This window comes from Nyctereutes procyonoides, unplaced genomic scaffold (assembly GCF_905146905.1).
Source record: "Nyctereutes procyonoides isolate TBG_1078 unplaced genomic scaffold, NYPRO_anot_genome, whole genome shotgun sequence".
NCBI classification, from domain to species: Eukaryota; Metazoa; Chordata; class Mammalia; order Carnivora; family Canidae; genus Nyctereutes; species Nyctereutes procyonoides.
Window position 1 is genome coordinate 8,076,303 of NW_026575037.1, and position 17,806 is coordinate 8,094,108.

Genomic DNA, 17,806 nt, shown 5'->3' on the forward strand with positions numbered 1-17,806 from the left:
TAAATGGATTAAACACTACTCAAAGGCACAGAGTAACAGAATGGATTTAAAAATTAAAAAATAAAAACATGACTCAATCATATGTTGTCTACAAGAGACACACTTCAGAGTCCAAGATACGAATAGGTTGAAAGTGAAAGGTTGCAAAAAGATATACTATACAAATAGTAACCAAACAAAAACCAGAGGCTATACTAACATCAAACAAAGTAGGCTTTAAAACAAAATTAGCAACAAAATGGGGCAATTTTAAAGGACACTGTCAACACATAAAAAGATGTAACAATTATAACATTTACATAACAACAGAGGTCTCAAGGTACACAGAACAAAAACTGACAGAATCAAAAGGAGAAATAGGTAATTCAACAATAACAGTTGAAGACATTAATATTTCAGTTTCAGTAATGGGTAGAACAACTAAACAGAAAATCAAAGAGAAAACAGAAGACTTGAGCAACAGTATAAACCACAAATACACATAGAACACTCCATCCAACAGCAGCAGAATACACATTCTTCTCAAATGCACATGTAACATTCTCAAGGACAGACTATAAGATAGGCAAAAATCAAGTCTCAATATATTTAAAAAGATTAAAATCATACAAAGCATGTTCTCTTACCACAATGGAATAAATTATGAATCAATGATATGAGAAGATTTGGGAAATTAAGTAACACACTCTTAAGTAAACAAGTGGTCAATATATCATATGAGATATTAGTTAATACCCTGAGATAAATTAAAATAAACAGACAACATACCAAAACTTATGGGATACCCATAAAGCAATGCTTAGAGTAAAATGTAGGTTATAAACAGCTATATTCAAAATAAATCTCAAATCAATAATCTAACCTTTCAATTTAAGAAGCCAGAAAAAAGAAAAGTAAATCCAAAACAAGCAGAAGAAGATAATAAACATTAGAGCATAAATTAATAGACAATAGATAAATGAAAATAAATAAGACTAAAACCTGATATTTTGAAAAGGTAAACAAGGGCAAAATTTTATTTTTATTTATTTATTTTTTTTTTTAAGGGCAAAATTTTAGATAGACCAACCAAGACACAACAAAAGAGAGAAGACCAAATTACTACAATTTGAAATGAAATTCAACCTTGTAGAATTAAAAAGGACGATGAAGGAATATAATAAATGTGTGCTCACAAATTAGAAAATCTAGGTGAAATAGATGATTTCTAAAGTCATAAACTACTGAAACTGACTCGAGAAAAAATAGAATATCTGAATAGCTGGATAAAAATTTAAAAATTATATCAGTAATAAAAAACATCCCACAAAGAAAACGCTAGGCCCAAGTGGCTTTACTGGGAATTCTATGAAACATTTAAGAAAAATTAATGCGAATCCTTCACAAACCTCCTTCAAAATAAAGCAGGGAACTTTTCAAATCATTCTAAGAAGCCAGTTGTACTATGATAAGAAAATGAGACAGAGACAGCCAATAAAAGTACACTACAGATCAAATTCCCTTATGAAGACAGATACAAAAATAATCAACAAAATACTAATAAGTGAATCCATCAACATATCAAGCAAATTAAGCACCATGACCAAGAGGGTCTAGTTCTAGGAGGGCAGGGTTGGCTTAATATATGAAAATAAATCAGTGTAACCAAGACAGTGTGGTACTCAAAAATTAACATGAAATGGATTAAAGCCTTAAATGTAAGACTTGAGACCACAAAATCTCCTAGAAGAAAACATAAGGGGAAAGATACTTAACATTATTTTTAGCAATAATATTTTGGGATATGACACTAAAGTCACAAACAACAAAAGCAAAATAAACAAGTGGGACTATAGCAAACTAAAAAACTTCTGTACAGCAAAGAAAACAATTGACAATGAAAATGGCAATGCACTAAATGGAAGAAAAAATTTGCAAACCATATATCTGAAAAAGGATTAATATTTGAAATACATAAGAGACTTAACACAACTCAATAGTAAGAAAACAAATCAAGTAATGGGTAAAGGACATGAATAGAAATATTTCCAAAAAAAGACTAAGAAGTGACCAACAGGTTCATGAAAAGGTGCTCAACACAACCCATCATCAGAGAAATGCAAATCAAACCCACAATGAAATATGACCTCACGTGTTAGAATGATTATTATAAAAAACATAAGAGAAAATGAGTGTTGGTAAGGATGCGGGGAAAAAAGGAACCTTTGTATATTCTTGGTAGGAATGTAAATTGGTAGAGCCATTATGGAAAACAGTATGGAGGCTCCTCAAAAAATTACAAATAGAATTATCGTATGATCCAGCAATCCCACTTCTGGGTATATAATTAAAGGAAATGAAATAGCATCTCAAAGATATTTATCTCAAAGACATATATGCCCTCCAGTGTTCACTACAGCATTATTCATAATAGCCAAGATATGGAAAAAATCTAAGTGTCCAATAATAGATGAATGGATAAAGAAGATGTGATATATATATCTTCTAGCATTTAAAAGAATTATCTTGCAATTTTGAATTTAGGTAAGCACTGTTTTAGACAGTAACATTAGTAAGGTAACTATCTTATGTTAATAATAAATGTCTGCATACTCCAAGCAAGAGGTTGAATTCCATTCAACTTGTTGATTTTTTCCTCTGTTGTCCTTCTTCCAAAAGCTGCATGTGGATTACCATGCCAAAACCACAATACCTACTTCTGAACATATCATGGGCTAGACTTTACCTATGAAATTTTTTTTTACCTATGAATTTAATTACTCACAGGTATGAATTGACTTTTTCAAATCTTGGTTAAATTTGATTGAATATATAACTGATTTAAAAGTGAGTTAATCCTACCCAACCACCAAAATTAAGATATAGTGAGTAATAAATTTATTTATACTAAGACAATACTAGAGTTCTGAACTGAAGTGATCCGTTAAAAAAAAAAGAAAAGAAAAGAAAAAAGAAAAAAAATTTCCCTGTAATATTCCCAAGTCTCCTTTAGGTCACAAGTGAGCTATTAAGCAAAATACAGAACCTTTTAAGTGGGTGTTGGGAGATGTTAGCCAAGCGAATACGTTAAAATAATAAAATTAAACTAAGGGGTGCTCTACTAATGTTTTTATCAGACAACTAATACAGACCCAAGATGGTTCCTGGCCAACAGTAAAGGCACCAAAACTTCAGATATATTTGTTAAAATGTTGGTGTTAAAATGTTTGTTGGTGCTGTGGGAAGGGCCAAAAGCCAATGCATTTGGCCAAAATAGTTGTTAAGCTACCATTTACAGATGATAACTAGAAATCAGGCATCAGGCTAAGCTTGTAGTTGTAAGCATGTATAGTCTTTCATTCAATCCTTACAACCTTCTGATTATAGTAGTATCATTATCCTTCCCATTTTATAGATGAGAAAACATATTTAAAGAGTTAACCTCTATGGCTGTTGTCCCCATGATATTACTTGGCAGTATAGGGATACAAATTCAAAGTCCATGCTTTTAACCACAATATGCCACTTCTGGGTGCTTCACCTTGATTAATCTTCCCTGGGATATAATTAAGTGCAGATGTAATGAATGCTTGAGCCATTAGGCCCCAAGTAATCATCTGTTTGTGGAAACATCTGTCTCACTTGGCAAATATCTGAGGTTTAGATAAAATTTCATAGTTTGTTTTAGAGAATTAGAACTTTCAGAATTATGAAACTTTGATGATCAAAAAGGACCACCTACTGAGAGTCTCTGCCTTCTCTAATGGACAGAACTCCACCTAAGAAACGTAGGGGATCACAAGAATGTCCCTCTCCTCATGATCATGACTTAAGTCTTCTATGTCTTCCAGGAGCCAAACCACCCTTACTTCACCTTTTTGAAAACACTTTTTTCCATGCTTGAAAAGAATGGAAGCATCTACAGTCTTTATTAAAAGAAAGGAAAATATTAAACAATTATAAAGCTGAACTTCTTAGGATTTAATATATTTGGAGAACAATTACGGTAAATACTCATTTGCTGAATATGTCACCCCATCAACAGAGACTGGGATTAAAACAAATCCTCAAATAGAAAGCAATTATAAGATTGGTTAAATAAATTAATAAAGAAACGAAATTAAATGATAGCTGCTTCTCTATAGATTTTTCAATGTCCCTCTTAAAATATAGCACCAGGACTTGATACAATACTTCAGAAGCATTCAGAGAGCAAAAATATAATAGGGCTAATTCCTTTCTCGTTGTTTGTACTGTAAGTTTCTATTACTGACTTCTAAGATTAATTAGCTTTATTATGAAATTGAATGATCGTATCTATAGTAACTACAAAAAAAACATTGGCATCTCCAGTATTTCAATGTGTGGTGTCTTTAACCCACTCTTCTCCAACCCTACCCTTATGTAGTTTTTCGCATCAGATTAACTTGCCATTTTAACTTCTGAATTCTTTTTGAAATCTATGATCAACTAATACTTAGACATTCCTGTATTTTTTGTTAACATCTCCAATTCTCACTAAAATTATTAATACAAGTATTGAAGGGGACAGAAGCTAGTTGGGAGCCATTTGCATCCAATGTGACATACTGCTTGTCAGGAGGGCCAAGATGATAAGTCAGCTTTCTGTCCAGATTCTTGTATAGTAGCCAACCACTTCCCTTCAGGTTGATCATACTCAGTATTAGAAGTTCACTTTATCATTTCTTCTCCTTTCAGACTGATGAACTATTATCTGGACAAGTCAATGTCATATTAAAGAAAACATTTTCAGATACTATAATGTATATTATCTTTGTTCCATTTGTGATTTGTATCAAGAAGACTGTTTTATATTCTCCATCCAATTTGGTAGCATTTAATAAATCCTTACAATGACTAACCTTCTATTTCTTTTCACATTAACTCAGATGTCTTCCAGCTTGTTGCCTCTTTCTCTGATGATTTTTCATGTACATGTGTACCTTAATTGTGATCCCTGCTAACATATATTTTGTTACCATATTCAGACAGTGGGTTCATAGGCTTATGTTTTCTTAAGGTATCAACTCTGTTTTTTGTTTCTGTTGTAGCTTTGTATTTGATGGGATCCTTGATTTCTTTTATGAACTCTGGTTTTCAATCATTCTTGACTACATTAGTTTCTAAGCCAGTTTTTAGAGTCTGGGCCAATGTTTCTCTGAGTAATGACATACAGACCACTTGCATCAGAGATGCTGTTTCAGATCTGGAACTGTGCCCAGGAAGCTATATTTTTAATACGTAATAGATATAATTTTTATGAACACTGAAATTTGGGAGCCCCAAATACTGAAGTTTGGTTCTTCCCAGCTCCAGAGACAGATATTTTGTTTTCAGTATACAGTCTTCATTTAATATTTTAATTCAGTCTAGAGAACAAAAACACTCTTCCTTTTTTGATAACACCTGAAAGTGGGAAATGTTTTGCTTCTAATATCTTAAAACCTCAAAAGCACTCTGCAAATCAGATACTCAAAGAAATTAAATGGTTTGTTCAAGGTTACACAGATAGTGGTTAACAAAGAATTTCAACCACAATGGGTCTGACTCTGGTGCCTGTGATGACTGCAGCATAGCCTGCTCTCCTACTCAGCTGTTTCCTTTTAGCCAACAATGGAGACTAGATAAAGACTGAAATTACTGGAGGGGAGAAGAGAAATAGCCTTTACAAGGAGAGAAGGAGCCTCAGGGTAAGAAAATGGGGAAAGGAGAGGAAGCCCCTCCATAGTACACTCTAAGATGGAAGTGAAGATCTCAAAATGTGCTGAAGATAGCTGCCAAGGAGCACTACGGAGAGAAAGAAGGCCTTATAAAGAACAAGGTAAATTCAAGGCAACATAAGAGACAGCAGGGCCAATTTCAGGCAAAGCAATTTCAATATAGTTATAATCAGATACTGGTCTTTAAGTTAATTACTAAATGAAAAAATAAAAGTTCTCTTGAGGAATATGGTTTGTGTGTATGACATCCTTAAATTAGGTGTACACATTCGGGGAAAGGGGGAAAATAAATGGTTTTATTAAAAACATTTAGGGGGGTGCCTGGGTGGCTCAGCCAGTTAAACATCTCCTTTGGCCCAGGTCATGATCTCAGGGTCCTGGGATAGAGTCCCAAGTCGGGTTCCTGCCCCGTGGGGAATTTGCTTTTCCCTCTCCCTCTCCCTCTGCCCCTACCCTCCTTGTGTTCTCTTTCTCGCCCTCAAATAAATACAATCTTTAAAAAAATAAAAATAAATAAAAACATTTAAGGACATGATGATCTGAATCTTTTAACTAGTTGATTTAAATAAAATAAAATAGGAATGCCTGGATGGCTTAGCGGTTAAGCATCTGCCTTTGGCTCAGGGCGTGATCCTGGAGTTCCGGGATTGAGTCCCACATCGGGCTCCCTGCATGGAGCCTGCTTCTTCCCTGCCTGTATCTCTGCCTTTGTCTCTGTGTCTCTCATGAATAAATAAATAAAATCATTATAAAAATATTTAAAGAAGTAGACTAAATTTAATGTCCAATTTAATTTTTTTCATTCACTATTTACTTTTTCATTTGTTAATATTTATTGATTGCTTACTGACAATATAACTGGAATCAAGCTAGATGCTTGGGCATCCTTCTAGGTTAAATTGTGCAGTAAATGTAGAGTATATGAATGAATGAATCAATGAAGAATGAATGAATGAAGGATTTAACAAGCAATCACAAGGATTAGAAAAAACCAATAAGGTATAAAAATCTAGGATAGCTCTCTGCAAATATATTTGGCTGAACTAGGAAAGTCCAAGCTTAGAATTCTTGACTCTTCCTGATGAGACTCCAGAGATCTGAAGTCTCACATTCAAGGTCAAATAGTCTTTTCACCTTAGTATAAGCTAGAATATTCATGAGATATCCATGGCCACCCAGACTTTTGATTAAAGCACATGAGAGAAGATCCTGAGACAAGGATAGTTTCTACTTAGAAATTCCCTCTTACAAGCAAGAAAGAAAAAATCACAGAAAATGTTAAGGAACAACGCTGCAACTCTATCTTTACGACAAAAGTTATCTGTACAAAGTTATTAGTTAACAGAATTCAAATCATTTAAAACATAGGGAGGTATGTTTATTTATTTATGAGCTCTAGCACATTCTATTTGACAACCTGAATATCGTAAACAGATATCTTGACAAACTGAGTACTTAATATGAATAATTATAATTATGATAATGTAAGAAAAAATTTTCAGACAAAAATAAATACCTATTTCTTTTATACTGTAATTCAATGAGCCATCATGTTAAAAAAAAAGCCACAGAAATATTCTTTTGTTAAGACATGGGAATGACATTACCATGCACATGTAGCTGAAGGTGCTGCCGTGTTTCTCCCGCCGCATTGGTCGCCACACATGTGTATCTTCCAGCATCTTCCATCAGGGCTTTAGCAATTTGTAAAACTCGACCAGAAGACTGTGTCTAATTGGGACCAGAAAGCATAGCAGCATTTTGTATTTTACACTGGACTTGAAGGTAATTGCTGAGATAGAGAAGCTCATTTAAATTTATACTATATAATTATATTTTTATGCCAGTATCTTAATCATCTCGATAGATTAGAACCAGATCACTTCATTGTGCAAAAAAAGACTGATGTGACTGAAAAACTTTTCTTATTCATTGGAAAACACAATTTAAAATAACCTAAGGCCAACCTGCTGGTAGAGTCATAAAACATCACTGAACGAGACTTTAGCACTGCCTTATGAGATATGTGATGAAAATTTAAGCTACTTAAAGAAAAACATGGTCACATTTATATAACACTTCATAAATAGTTTTAAAAAACAATCTTCATTGATCAAATGATCACGGGGGCCAGAAAACAATAAAAATTATAAATAGGAGTAATGGAAATGCAGATAAATTTCTTCCTGACTGTCCTCATTTCTCTCTTAAACTTATTGCAACTAGCCTCTACCATTTTGGAACTAGCAGTCCAGTGGTTATTCTTTGAAACCAATTATTCAGAGATTACCTGTAACCTTTAAACATGGTATCCAGCAGCTTATGTAGTAAACTCATACTCTCTTTCACCATCTACAGCATTTGACATTATGGCCACCTACTCCAGAATCACTCTACTCTCTGGGTGCTGAAGATACAAAAATGTCCTCAGTTCCCAATCTCTGACTTTCTTAGAAGATTACAGAATTGGCTTCCTCCTGTCCCATAAACATAAAACTCAGCTGATAGTTTTCATCCAAATTCATGGCTTCAGTGAAGAATCCTGTGTAGACTCCAAAATTTATAGTACTGGCCTCAATTTCTCTCCCGAGCTCCACACTCGCTGTTCCAGCTATCTGCTGGGCCAGTTAGCACATGAAATTTAACACATCCAAAACAAAGCTTATAACTGTTTCCTTGTATCTCCAGGCCTACTTTTCATTGCATGTTTCCAAACTTGTTTAATGGCACTACTCTTCTCCAAGTCATCTTGATTTCAGAGCCCATTCTGACTCTCCTATTAATTATACTACTCTAGGCTTTTCAGATCCTCTACTTTCCATTCTCACAACCACTGTGGGATTATAATAGTTTCTTAATTTATATTCCAGTGTCTCCAACCTCCCAAACTATTAGTCTATCTTATACACTACTGCCAGAATAATTTGTCTAAAATGCAAATTTGATCCTTTTACCAGTTCCCCTTCAAAGCTCACTCACAGCTTCCCACTTTGCCCAGAATGAAATCTGAACTTAGCATAGCCCTCCAGGCTTACCACATTCTGACCCCAAATGATCTACTCTCCATATACTCCCAAATAAACTCCCACTTGACCTATTCTCCAGCCACATTGTACTAAACTCATTGAGTAGCACATTCATACATTAATATTCACTTCTAGACTGCTGCACGTGTACTTTAAATGCCATAATTTTTTAAGACTCTGAACTAGGTCAGTTCTCTCTTCTATTTTTTCCTACTCTTTACTCTCCCCTTAGATTAACTCATTTATGTATATGGTTTCAAATATCATCTTTGTGTCAGTATTTCTAGCCAGAGCTCCCCTTTGAGCTCCAGGAGCATATATTCCATGGTCTACCCAATCTTTACTTAATTTCAAAGCCAACTTAACCTCCAAAAGTCTAAATCCAGTATTAAATCCAGTATTTTCCCCTCAATGGGTTGTCCTGCAAAGTCTCCCATCTCACTGGATGGCATCATATTATATGCATTTGTGTAGGTTAGATTCCCCAAGTTTTGCTTGCGATATTCCGCTCCCTCAAATTTCATATCTAATTTATCATTGAGTCCTAATGACTGAAACAATAATTCTCAAATATGTCCATATATTCTCATCCTCATGGCCAGAATGCAAGTTCATTTTTCAATATTCTTTCTCTCCTAGATGAATAATCCTAATTGATTTCCACACATCTACACTTTATCTTTTTCAATTTATTTTTGGAGGTAAAATTGGCATATATTAGTTTCAAGTGTACAACATAATTCAATATTTGTACACTCTGCAAAGTGATCATCACAAGTCTAGTTATCATATAAGTTACAAATTTTTTTCCTCGTGATGAGAACTTTTAAGATTTACTCTCTTGTTAACTTTGAACTGTGCAATACAATGTTATTGAATAAAGCCACTACACTGTAATTACATCCCCATGATTTATTTATTTAATATCTGGGAGTTAATACCTCTTGACCATCTTCACCTATTTTGCCCAGCTGTCAACCCCTTTCCCCTCTGGCAACCACCAATCTGTTCCATGTGTATCTATGAGTTTTGTTTCTTTTGTTTTTTAGATTCAATATAGAAGTGAAATCACATTGCATTTATCTGTATGACTTATTTCAATTGGCGTAATGTCACAAAGGGCAAGACTTCATTCTCTTTTTTATGATTGAGTAGTATTCCACTTTGTGTGGAATCTTCCACATCTTCTTTATTCATTCATCTACTGATGAACAGTTTTGTTGTTTCAATATCTGACCATTATAAATAATGCTGCAATGAACATGTTTGTGCACAGATCTTTTCGAGTTAGTGTTTTCAAGTCCTTTGCATAAATACCCCGAAATGGAATTGCTAAATCATATGGTGCCTCTGATTTTTATTTTTTGAGGAATCTCCATACTGTTTTCCATAGTGGTTGTGCTAGTGTACATTCCTACCAACAGAACACAAGTGTTCTCTTTTCTCCACATCCTCATCAACACTTGTTATTTCACATCTTTTTGATAATAGACTTCAAACAGGTGTGACATGATACCTTGTGCTTTTGATATGCATTTTCGTAATAGTTATTGATATTTAAATATTAAATATTTTTCCATGTGCCTATTGGACATCTATATGTCTTTGAAAAATGTCTAGTTATATCTTGTGCCTATTTAAAAAATCAGATTTCTTGTTTTTTTGCTATTGAGTTGAGCTCTTTATATACTTTGGATATTGACTCCTCATATGATATATGATTTACAATTTTTCTCTCATTTAATAGGTTGCCTTTTTATTTTATTGGTTGTTTCCCTTCCCGTGTAGAAACTTTTTGGACTGATTTAGTCCCACTTATTTTTGTCTTTGTTGCCTTTGATTTGGGAGTCAGATCTAAAAAATCAATGCCAATGTTATCAGAAAGCTTACTATCTATGTTTTCTTCTAAAGAGTTTGTAGTTTCAGGTTCTATATTCAAGTCTTTAATCTATTTTGAGCTGATTTCTGCATATGGTTTAAGATAGTGTTCTGGTTGGGACACCTGGGTGGCTCAGTGGTTGAGGGTCTGCCTTTGGCTCAGGGCGTGATCCTGGAGTCCCAGGATTGAGCCTTGCATCGGGCTCTCTGCATGGAACTTGCTTCTCCCTCTTCCTATGTCTCTGCCTCTCTCTGTATGTCTCTCATGAATAAATAAATAAATAAATTCTTAAAAAAATAGTGTTCTGGTTTATTCTTTTGCATGTGACTGTCCAATATTTCCAACGTCATTTATTTAAGAGAGCATCCTTTCCCCGTTGTATATTCTTGCCTTCTTTGTCATAAATTAGTTAACCAGGGATCCCTGGGTGGCTCAGCAGTTTAGCGCCTGCCTTTGGCCCAGGGCGTGGTCCTGGAGTCTCAGGATCGAGTCTCACGCCGGGCTCCCTGCATTGAGCCTGCTTCTCCCTCTGCCTATGTCTCTGCCTCTGTGTATGTGTCTGTCTCTCATGAATAAATAAATAAAATATTTTAAAAATTAATTAACCATATGTGTTTACGTTTATTTCTGGGCTCTCTATTCCATTCCATTTTTTTAAATTTTTATTTATTTATGATAGTCACAGAGAGAGAGAGAGAGAGAGAGAGAGAGAGGCAGAGACACAGGCAGAGGGAGAAGCAGGTTCCATGCACTGGGAGCCCAATGTGGGATTTGATCCCGGGTCTCCAGGATCGCGCCCTGGGCCAAAGGCAGGCGCCAAACCGCTGCGCCACCCAGGGATCCCTCTATTCCATTCCATTGATCTGTTTTTATGCCAATACCAAACTGTTTTTGATTACTGCAGCTTAGTAGTACAGTATGAAAACAGTATGATGCCTCCAGATTTTTCTTTCTCAAAACTGCTTTGGCTACTTGGGGTCTTTTGCGGTTCCACACAAATTTTAGGATTGTTTGTTCTATTTCTGTGGAAAATGCCATTTGAATTTTGATAGGAATTGCATTGAACCTATAAACTGCTTTGGGTAATAGGAACATATAACAAGATTAATTCTTCCAATTCATGGGCATGGGATACCTTTCCATTTATTTGTGTCTCCTTCAATTTTTTTCATCACTGTCATATTTTCTAGTGCCCAAGACTTTCACTTACTTCCACCTCCTTGGCTAAATTTTTTTAATGCAATTTTAAATGGGATTGTTTTCTTTTCGGGGGTGGGGGAGATTTTTTTCTCTTTCTGATAGTTTGTTAGTGTATAGAAATGCAACCAATTTTTGTATATTGGTTTTGTACCCTGCACTTTACTGACTTCATTTATTAGTTCTACAATTTTTCATGAAGTCTATAGGACTTTTTAAAAAGATTTTATTTATTTATCCACGAGAGACACACAGAGAGAGGCAGAGACATAGGCAGAGGGAGAAGCAGGCTCCCCACCGGGAGCTCAATGTGGGACTTGATTCTGGGACCCAGGATCATGTCCTGAGCCGAAGGGAGATGCTCAACCACTGAGCCACCAATCACTGAGCCCAGGATTTTTTAATATATAAAATCATATTGTCTGCAAATGACAGCTTTACCTTTTCCTTTTCAATTTGGATGCCTTCATTTCTTTTTCTTGCCTAATTGCTTTCAATAGGACTTCCAATACTATATTCCATAAAAGTGGTGAGAGTGGGAATATTTGTCTTGCTTTTGATCTTAGAGAAAAAGTGTTCAGCTTTTCACCACTGAATGAGATTATCTGTGAGCTTGTCATATATGGCCTTAATTATGTTGAGGTATGTTTCTTCTATACCCACTTTGTTGAGGATTTTTACCATATATGGATGTTGACTTTTGTCAAATGTATTTTCTCTTGAGATGATCATATTATTTTTATCCTTCATTTCATTAATGTGGTGTATTACGTTGGTTGATTTGTGAATATGGAAACATCCTTACATCCCTGGAGTAAATTCCACTTAATCATGGTGTATGATCCTTTTAATGTGTTGTTAAATTTGGTTTGCTAATGTTTTGTTGAGGATTTTGTATCTATGTTCATCAGGGATATTGGCTCAAAATTCTGTTGTTGTTGGTTTGTTTTTTGTGGTGTCCTGGTCTGGTTTCAGTATCTGGGTAATGCTGGCATTGAAAAATAAATTTGGAAATATTCCCTCTTCTTCAAGTTTTTGGAAGAGTTAGAGGATAGGTACTAAATCTTCCTTTTTTTTTTTTAAAGATTTTATTTATTCATTCATGGAAGACATACACACAGAGAGGCAGAGACTCAGGCAGAGGGAGAAGCAGGCTCCATGCAGGTCCCCTGATGTGGGACCTGATTCTGGGACTCCGGGATCACACCCTGAGCCAAAGGCAGATATTCAACCGCTGAGCCACTCAGGCATCCCTAAATCTTCTTTGAATGTGTGCTAGAATTTACCAGTGAAGCCATCTGGTCCTAGACTTTTTTTTGTTGGTAATTTTTTGATTATTAATTTACTCTAGTAATTGGTCTATTCAGTTTTTCTATTCATGATTATTCTTCGAAGATTGTATGCTTCTAGGAATTTATTTTTTCCTTATAGGTTGTCCAATTTGTTGGTAAATATCTGTTTATAGTAGCTTCTTATGATCTTTTGTATTTCTGTGGTATCAGTTGTAACCTCTCTATTTATTTCTGATTTTATTTATTTGATCCATTTCTGTATTGTTTTTGGTGAGTCTAGCTAGCTAAGTTTTGTCAGTTTTGCTTGTCTTTTCAAAGAACCATCTTTCAGTTAATCTTTCCTCTTTTTTTAAGTCCCTATTTCACTTATTTCTGCTTTGATCTTTATTATTTACTTCCTTTTCCTAAATTTAGACTTTGTTCTTTTTCTAGTTTCTTTGGGTGAAAAGTTAGATTTCTTATTGGAAAATTTTCTTGTTTCTTGAGCTAAGTCTGTATCTCAATGCACTTCCCTCTTAGAATGACTTTTGCTGCAATCTATAGATTTCGGTATGTTGTATTTCCATTTTAATTTTCTTAGTTATTTTACTTTTTTATTTCCCTTTTGACTTATTTGTTGATTGACTTATTGTTCATTAACATGTTGAATTAATATTCATATATTTGTTATTTTTCCAGTATTATTCTTGTAATTATTTTTCTAGTTTCACAGGATAGTGGTCAGAAAATATTCTTGATATGATTTTAATCTTCTTAAATTTATCGACACTTGTTTTGTGGCCTAACATGTGATCTATCCTGGAGAATGTTTCACATGCATATAAGAAGAATGTGTATTCTGCTGCTTTGGGATAGAATATTCTGCACATATTTATTAAGTAGATCTGATCTAACATGTTTAATACTGATATTTCTTTATTGACTTTCTGTCTGGGTGATCTATTCATTGATGTAAGTGGGATATTGAAGTCCCTCTCTATTATTGTATTGCTGTTAATCTCTGTAGGTCTATTAATACTTCCTTTGTATATTTTTTGTGCTTCTATGTGGGGTGCATACATATTTATAAATGTTATATCTTCTTCCTGTATCATTATGCAATGATTATGCAATGGCTTTTATCATTATATAATGTCCTTCTTTATCTTTTATTATAGTCTTTGTTTCAAAGTCTATTTTGTCTGATACAAGTATAACTTCACCAGCTTTCTTATTGTTTCCATTTTCATGGAATATATTTTACCACCCCTTCACTTTCAATGTGTATGTGTCCTTACATCTGAATTGAGTCTCTTATAGGCAGCATACAGATGAATCTTGTTTTGCTTGCTTTATTTATTTAGCTACTGTACATTTTTGATTAGAGAATTTGGTCCAATTATCTAAAGTAATTATTGAATAGGCAATATAATCAATGGTATTGTAATAGCATTATATGGTGACAGATGATAGCTACACTTGTGGTGAGGGTAGCATAATGCACAGAGGTTTTGAATCACTATAATCATGACATAGTTGTATACCTGAAACTAAAGTAACATTGTATATCAACTACAACAGAAAGATTAATTTTTTAAAAATATGAAAGCAATGTGCCCCCCATCCCTAATAAATTTTAGATAAGTGTATGCTTATTGCCAAACTGTTAAATGTTTTCTGACTGTTTTTGTAGTTTCTCTCTATTCCCTTCCTCTTGTCTTGCTTTCTTCCCTAATGGTTTGATGACTTTCTTTAGTGTTATATTTAGATTACTTTCTCATGATCTTTTGTGTATCTACCATATGTATAAAGAAAATATACACACACACATTTATGTACATATGCACACACACACATAAAACAGTCTATAATGACAGTCTATTTTAAATTGATAGCAACTTAAGTTTGGATGCATTCGAAAACTCTACATTTTTACTCCCCACAATGTTTTATATTTTTTGATGTCACATTTTACATTCTTTTATTTTGTGTGTCCCTTAACTATTTATTGTGGTTATAGCTAATTTTACTACTTTTGATTTTTGTCTTCATGCTGGCTTTATAAGTAATTAACCCACTACCTTTACTACATATTTATTTACCTTTATTATATATTTACTTTTATTAGTGACAATTTTACTTACATATGTTTTCTTATTACTAGTTAATGCCTTTTTTTTTCCACCTTAAAGAAGTCCCTTTAACATTTCTTGTAGGGCCAGTTTAGTGATGATAAATTCTATTACCTCTTGTTTATCTAAAAATCTCTTTATTCTTCTTCAATTCTGAATAATAATCTTGCCAGGTCGTGTATTTGTGGTTGGGAGTTTTGTTGTTTTCTTTTTCTTTCAGCTCTTAAAATATATCATGCCACTCTCTTCCGGCTTGCAAGGTTTCTGCTGAAAAATCAGCTGACAGTCTTATGAGAGCGGGGTTCCCTTGCACCTAGCAAATGGCTTTTCTCTTGCTGTTTTTAAGATATTCTTATCTTTAACTTTTTACATTTTAATGATAATGCCTCTTCCTGTGATCTCTTTGGGTTCATCTTGTTTTGAATCCTCTTTGTTTCTTGGACCTGGTGTGTTTCCTTCCCCAATTTAGGGAGGTTTTCAGCCATTATTTCTTGAAATGTGTTTTCTGCCCCTTTCTCTTTCTCTTCCCCTTCTGGAATCCATATAATGTGAATGTTATTCTACTTGATGCTGCCCCATAGGTTCCTTAAGCTTTTTTTTTTTTCCCAGAATTCTTTTTTATTTTTGCTGCTCTCTTTGGGTGAGTTCCACTGCTCTGTCTTCCAGGTCACTGGTCTAACCTTCTGCTTCATCTAATCAGCTGTTGAACCCCCTAGTGTATTCTTTCAGTTTATTTATTGTATTCTTCAGCTCTGTGACTTCTGTTTGGTACTTTCTTATATTTTCTATCTTTTGTTGCATTTCTGTGTTCACCCCTTCTTCTCCTGAATTCAGTTAGCATCTTTATGGCCATTATTTGAACTCTTTATCACGTAGATTACTTATCTCCATTTCATTAAGGTCAGTTTTCTGAGGCTTTCAATAGTTAAAATAGGCATTAATCAAAGTAATAAAAATACCAACCAATACGTTAAAATCATTATCATTGTTAATATTATTAGTATTTAATTAATTCTATTCTTCAAATCAAAATATTAAGTTAAATTCTAAAAAAAACTCTAAGGGAAACACATACTGTTTTAATAACTTTCTGTAAAATGTGTCCAACAGGAAAATCTACAATTAGGAAAGAAGAATGTGATAGCTCTGGGAAGATCTTTATAGATTACACATTTGGGGCATGGTAATATTTATACTTACTTTAAGGTTTCCCTGGGCAGTGTTCACAGGTTGGCCATCCTTTAACCATGTAATAGATGGATTTGGAATACCATTGGCAATGCACTGCAAGGTGATAGGCTTATGTTTCACTATGGCTCTCTCAGAAGGGCCTGAGGATTTGATTGTTGGAGGAACTAGAGTTAAGAAATGAAGGAAGAAAAGCAGGAAGGGATGGTAGGACAGAGTGAGAGTGAGAAGGAACACAAACCATAATCAGTGAGATCAAATACTTAAAAATCTGGATGTAAGAACCTGAAACTTTAACATTTAGCAAAGGGAAAATTCCTATTTTAAGAAATAATGAAATAACTTTATCCCATGCATTTAATTTAGTTTTCAACAATTTTAGATGACTTATTTCCTAAGTATGGATCTCAAATTCTTTGAAGACCAAGATGTGGGGATCTCTGGGTGGCTCAGTGGTTTAGCGCCTGCCTTTGGCCCAGGGCATGATCCTGGAGTCCTGGGATCGAGTCCCAATCAGGCTCCCTGCGTGGAGCCTGCTTCTCCCTCTGCCTGTGTCTCTGCCTCTCTCTCTCTCTCTGTGTGTGTGTCTCTCATGAAAAAATAAATAAAATCTTAAAAAAAAAAGAACAACAAGATGTATTTATAGCAACATGTATGCTTGGCTTATACCTTTTGGAGTGTTTTTTCTAATCTGTTATGATCCTCCTTTTCTCTAGAACTACTTCATTAAATCAGAGTGGGTTTCCTCTACCTATATTTATACTGTATGACTCTGACTCCATCAGGACTGAATGAATACAGAGTGGTAACTTGATCTAAACTGGGCCTGCCGGATTCCCTCCCTTAGGAATTGGAATTGAGACTGAGAAAGAGGGTTAGCTATATTTCATCACAGGACTAAAAAAGCAGGAAAAAATTCTGCATGGACAGAGGGGAAAATGTTGATGTTCATAGAAACCTCTGCTGGGGCTTCTAAATGGCTCCCAGCTTCTCACTGCAGTCCCTCCATTCCCAAGGTCTGCAGGCAAGTGAGACACATAATACCCTGGCAGAGTGTTACCTATCATTACACTAATGGTTCTGATTCTTCTGGGCTAGTTCTTTGAATGTCCCAATGGGCCCTGGATCCTGCATAACATCCTTAGCCTCCATTTCTGGAAATGACTTTATTCACACTCCCTCCTGTTTTGGCTGAATCCTGGAGAGCCGACACAACCCCTTTCCTTGGAATTTGCTCCCTGCCTATTCTATCTTATTTGGTCTCACTCCTCAGACCCTGGCATTCTATGTAGAATACACTTTCTAATATTTGAATTGTTTATATTACTTCACACAGGCTTCTTTGTTAAGGCTCTGTGTTAGTAAAGTGCCTTAAGATTAATGTGCCATTTTA

General features: G+C 34.6%; 1 protein-coding gene across 4 annotated transcripts in view; it reads right to left on the minus strand.

Moving 5' to 3' along the window:
- The window catches only part of HMCN1 (hemicentin 1), a 454,683-nt gene that overhangs the window by 161,524 nt on the left and 275,353 nt on the right, over nucleotides 1–17,806 (minus strand). For all 4 annotated transcript variants that reach the window (XM_055319154.1, XM_055319153.1, XM_055319155.1 and 1 more), the window contains exons 35-36: nucleotides 16,426–16,580; nucleotides 7,328–7,451 (exon numbers count right to left, since the gene is read on the minus strand). In XM_055319154.1, coding sequence (XP_055175129.1) covers nucleotides 7,328–7,451; nucleotides 16,426–16,580 — 279 coding nt within the window. The remainder of the gene's footprint in view (nucleotides 1–7,327; nucleotides 7,452–16,425; nucleotides 16,581–17,806) is intronic.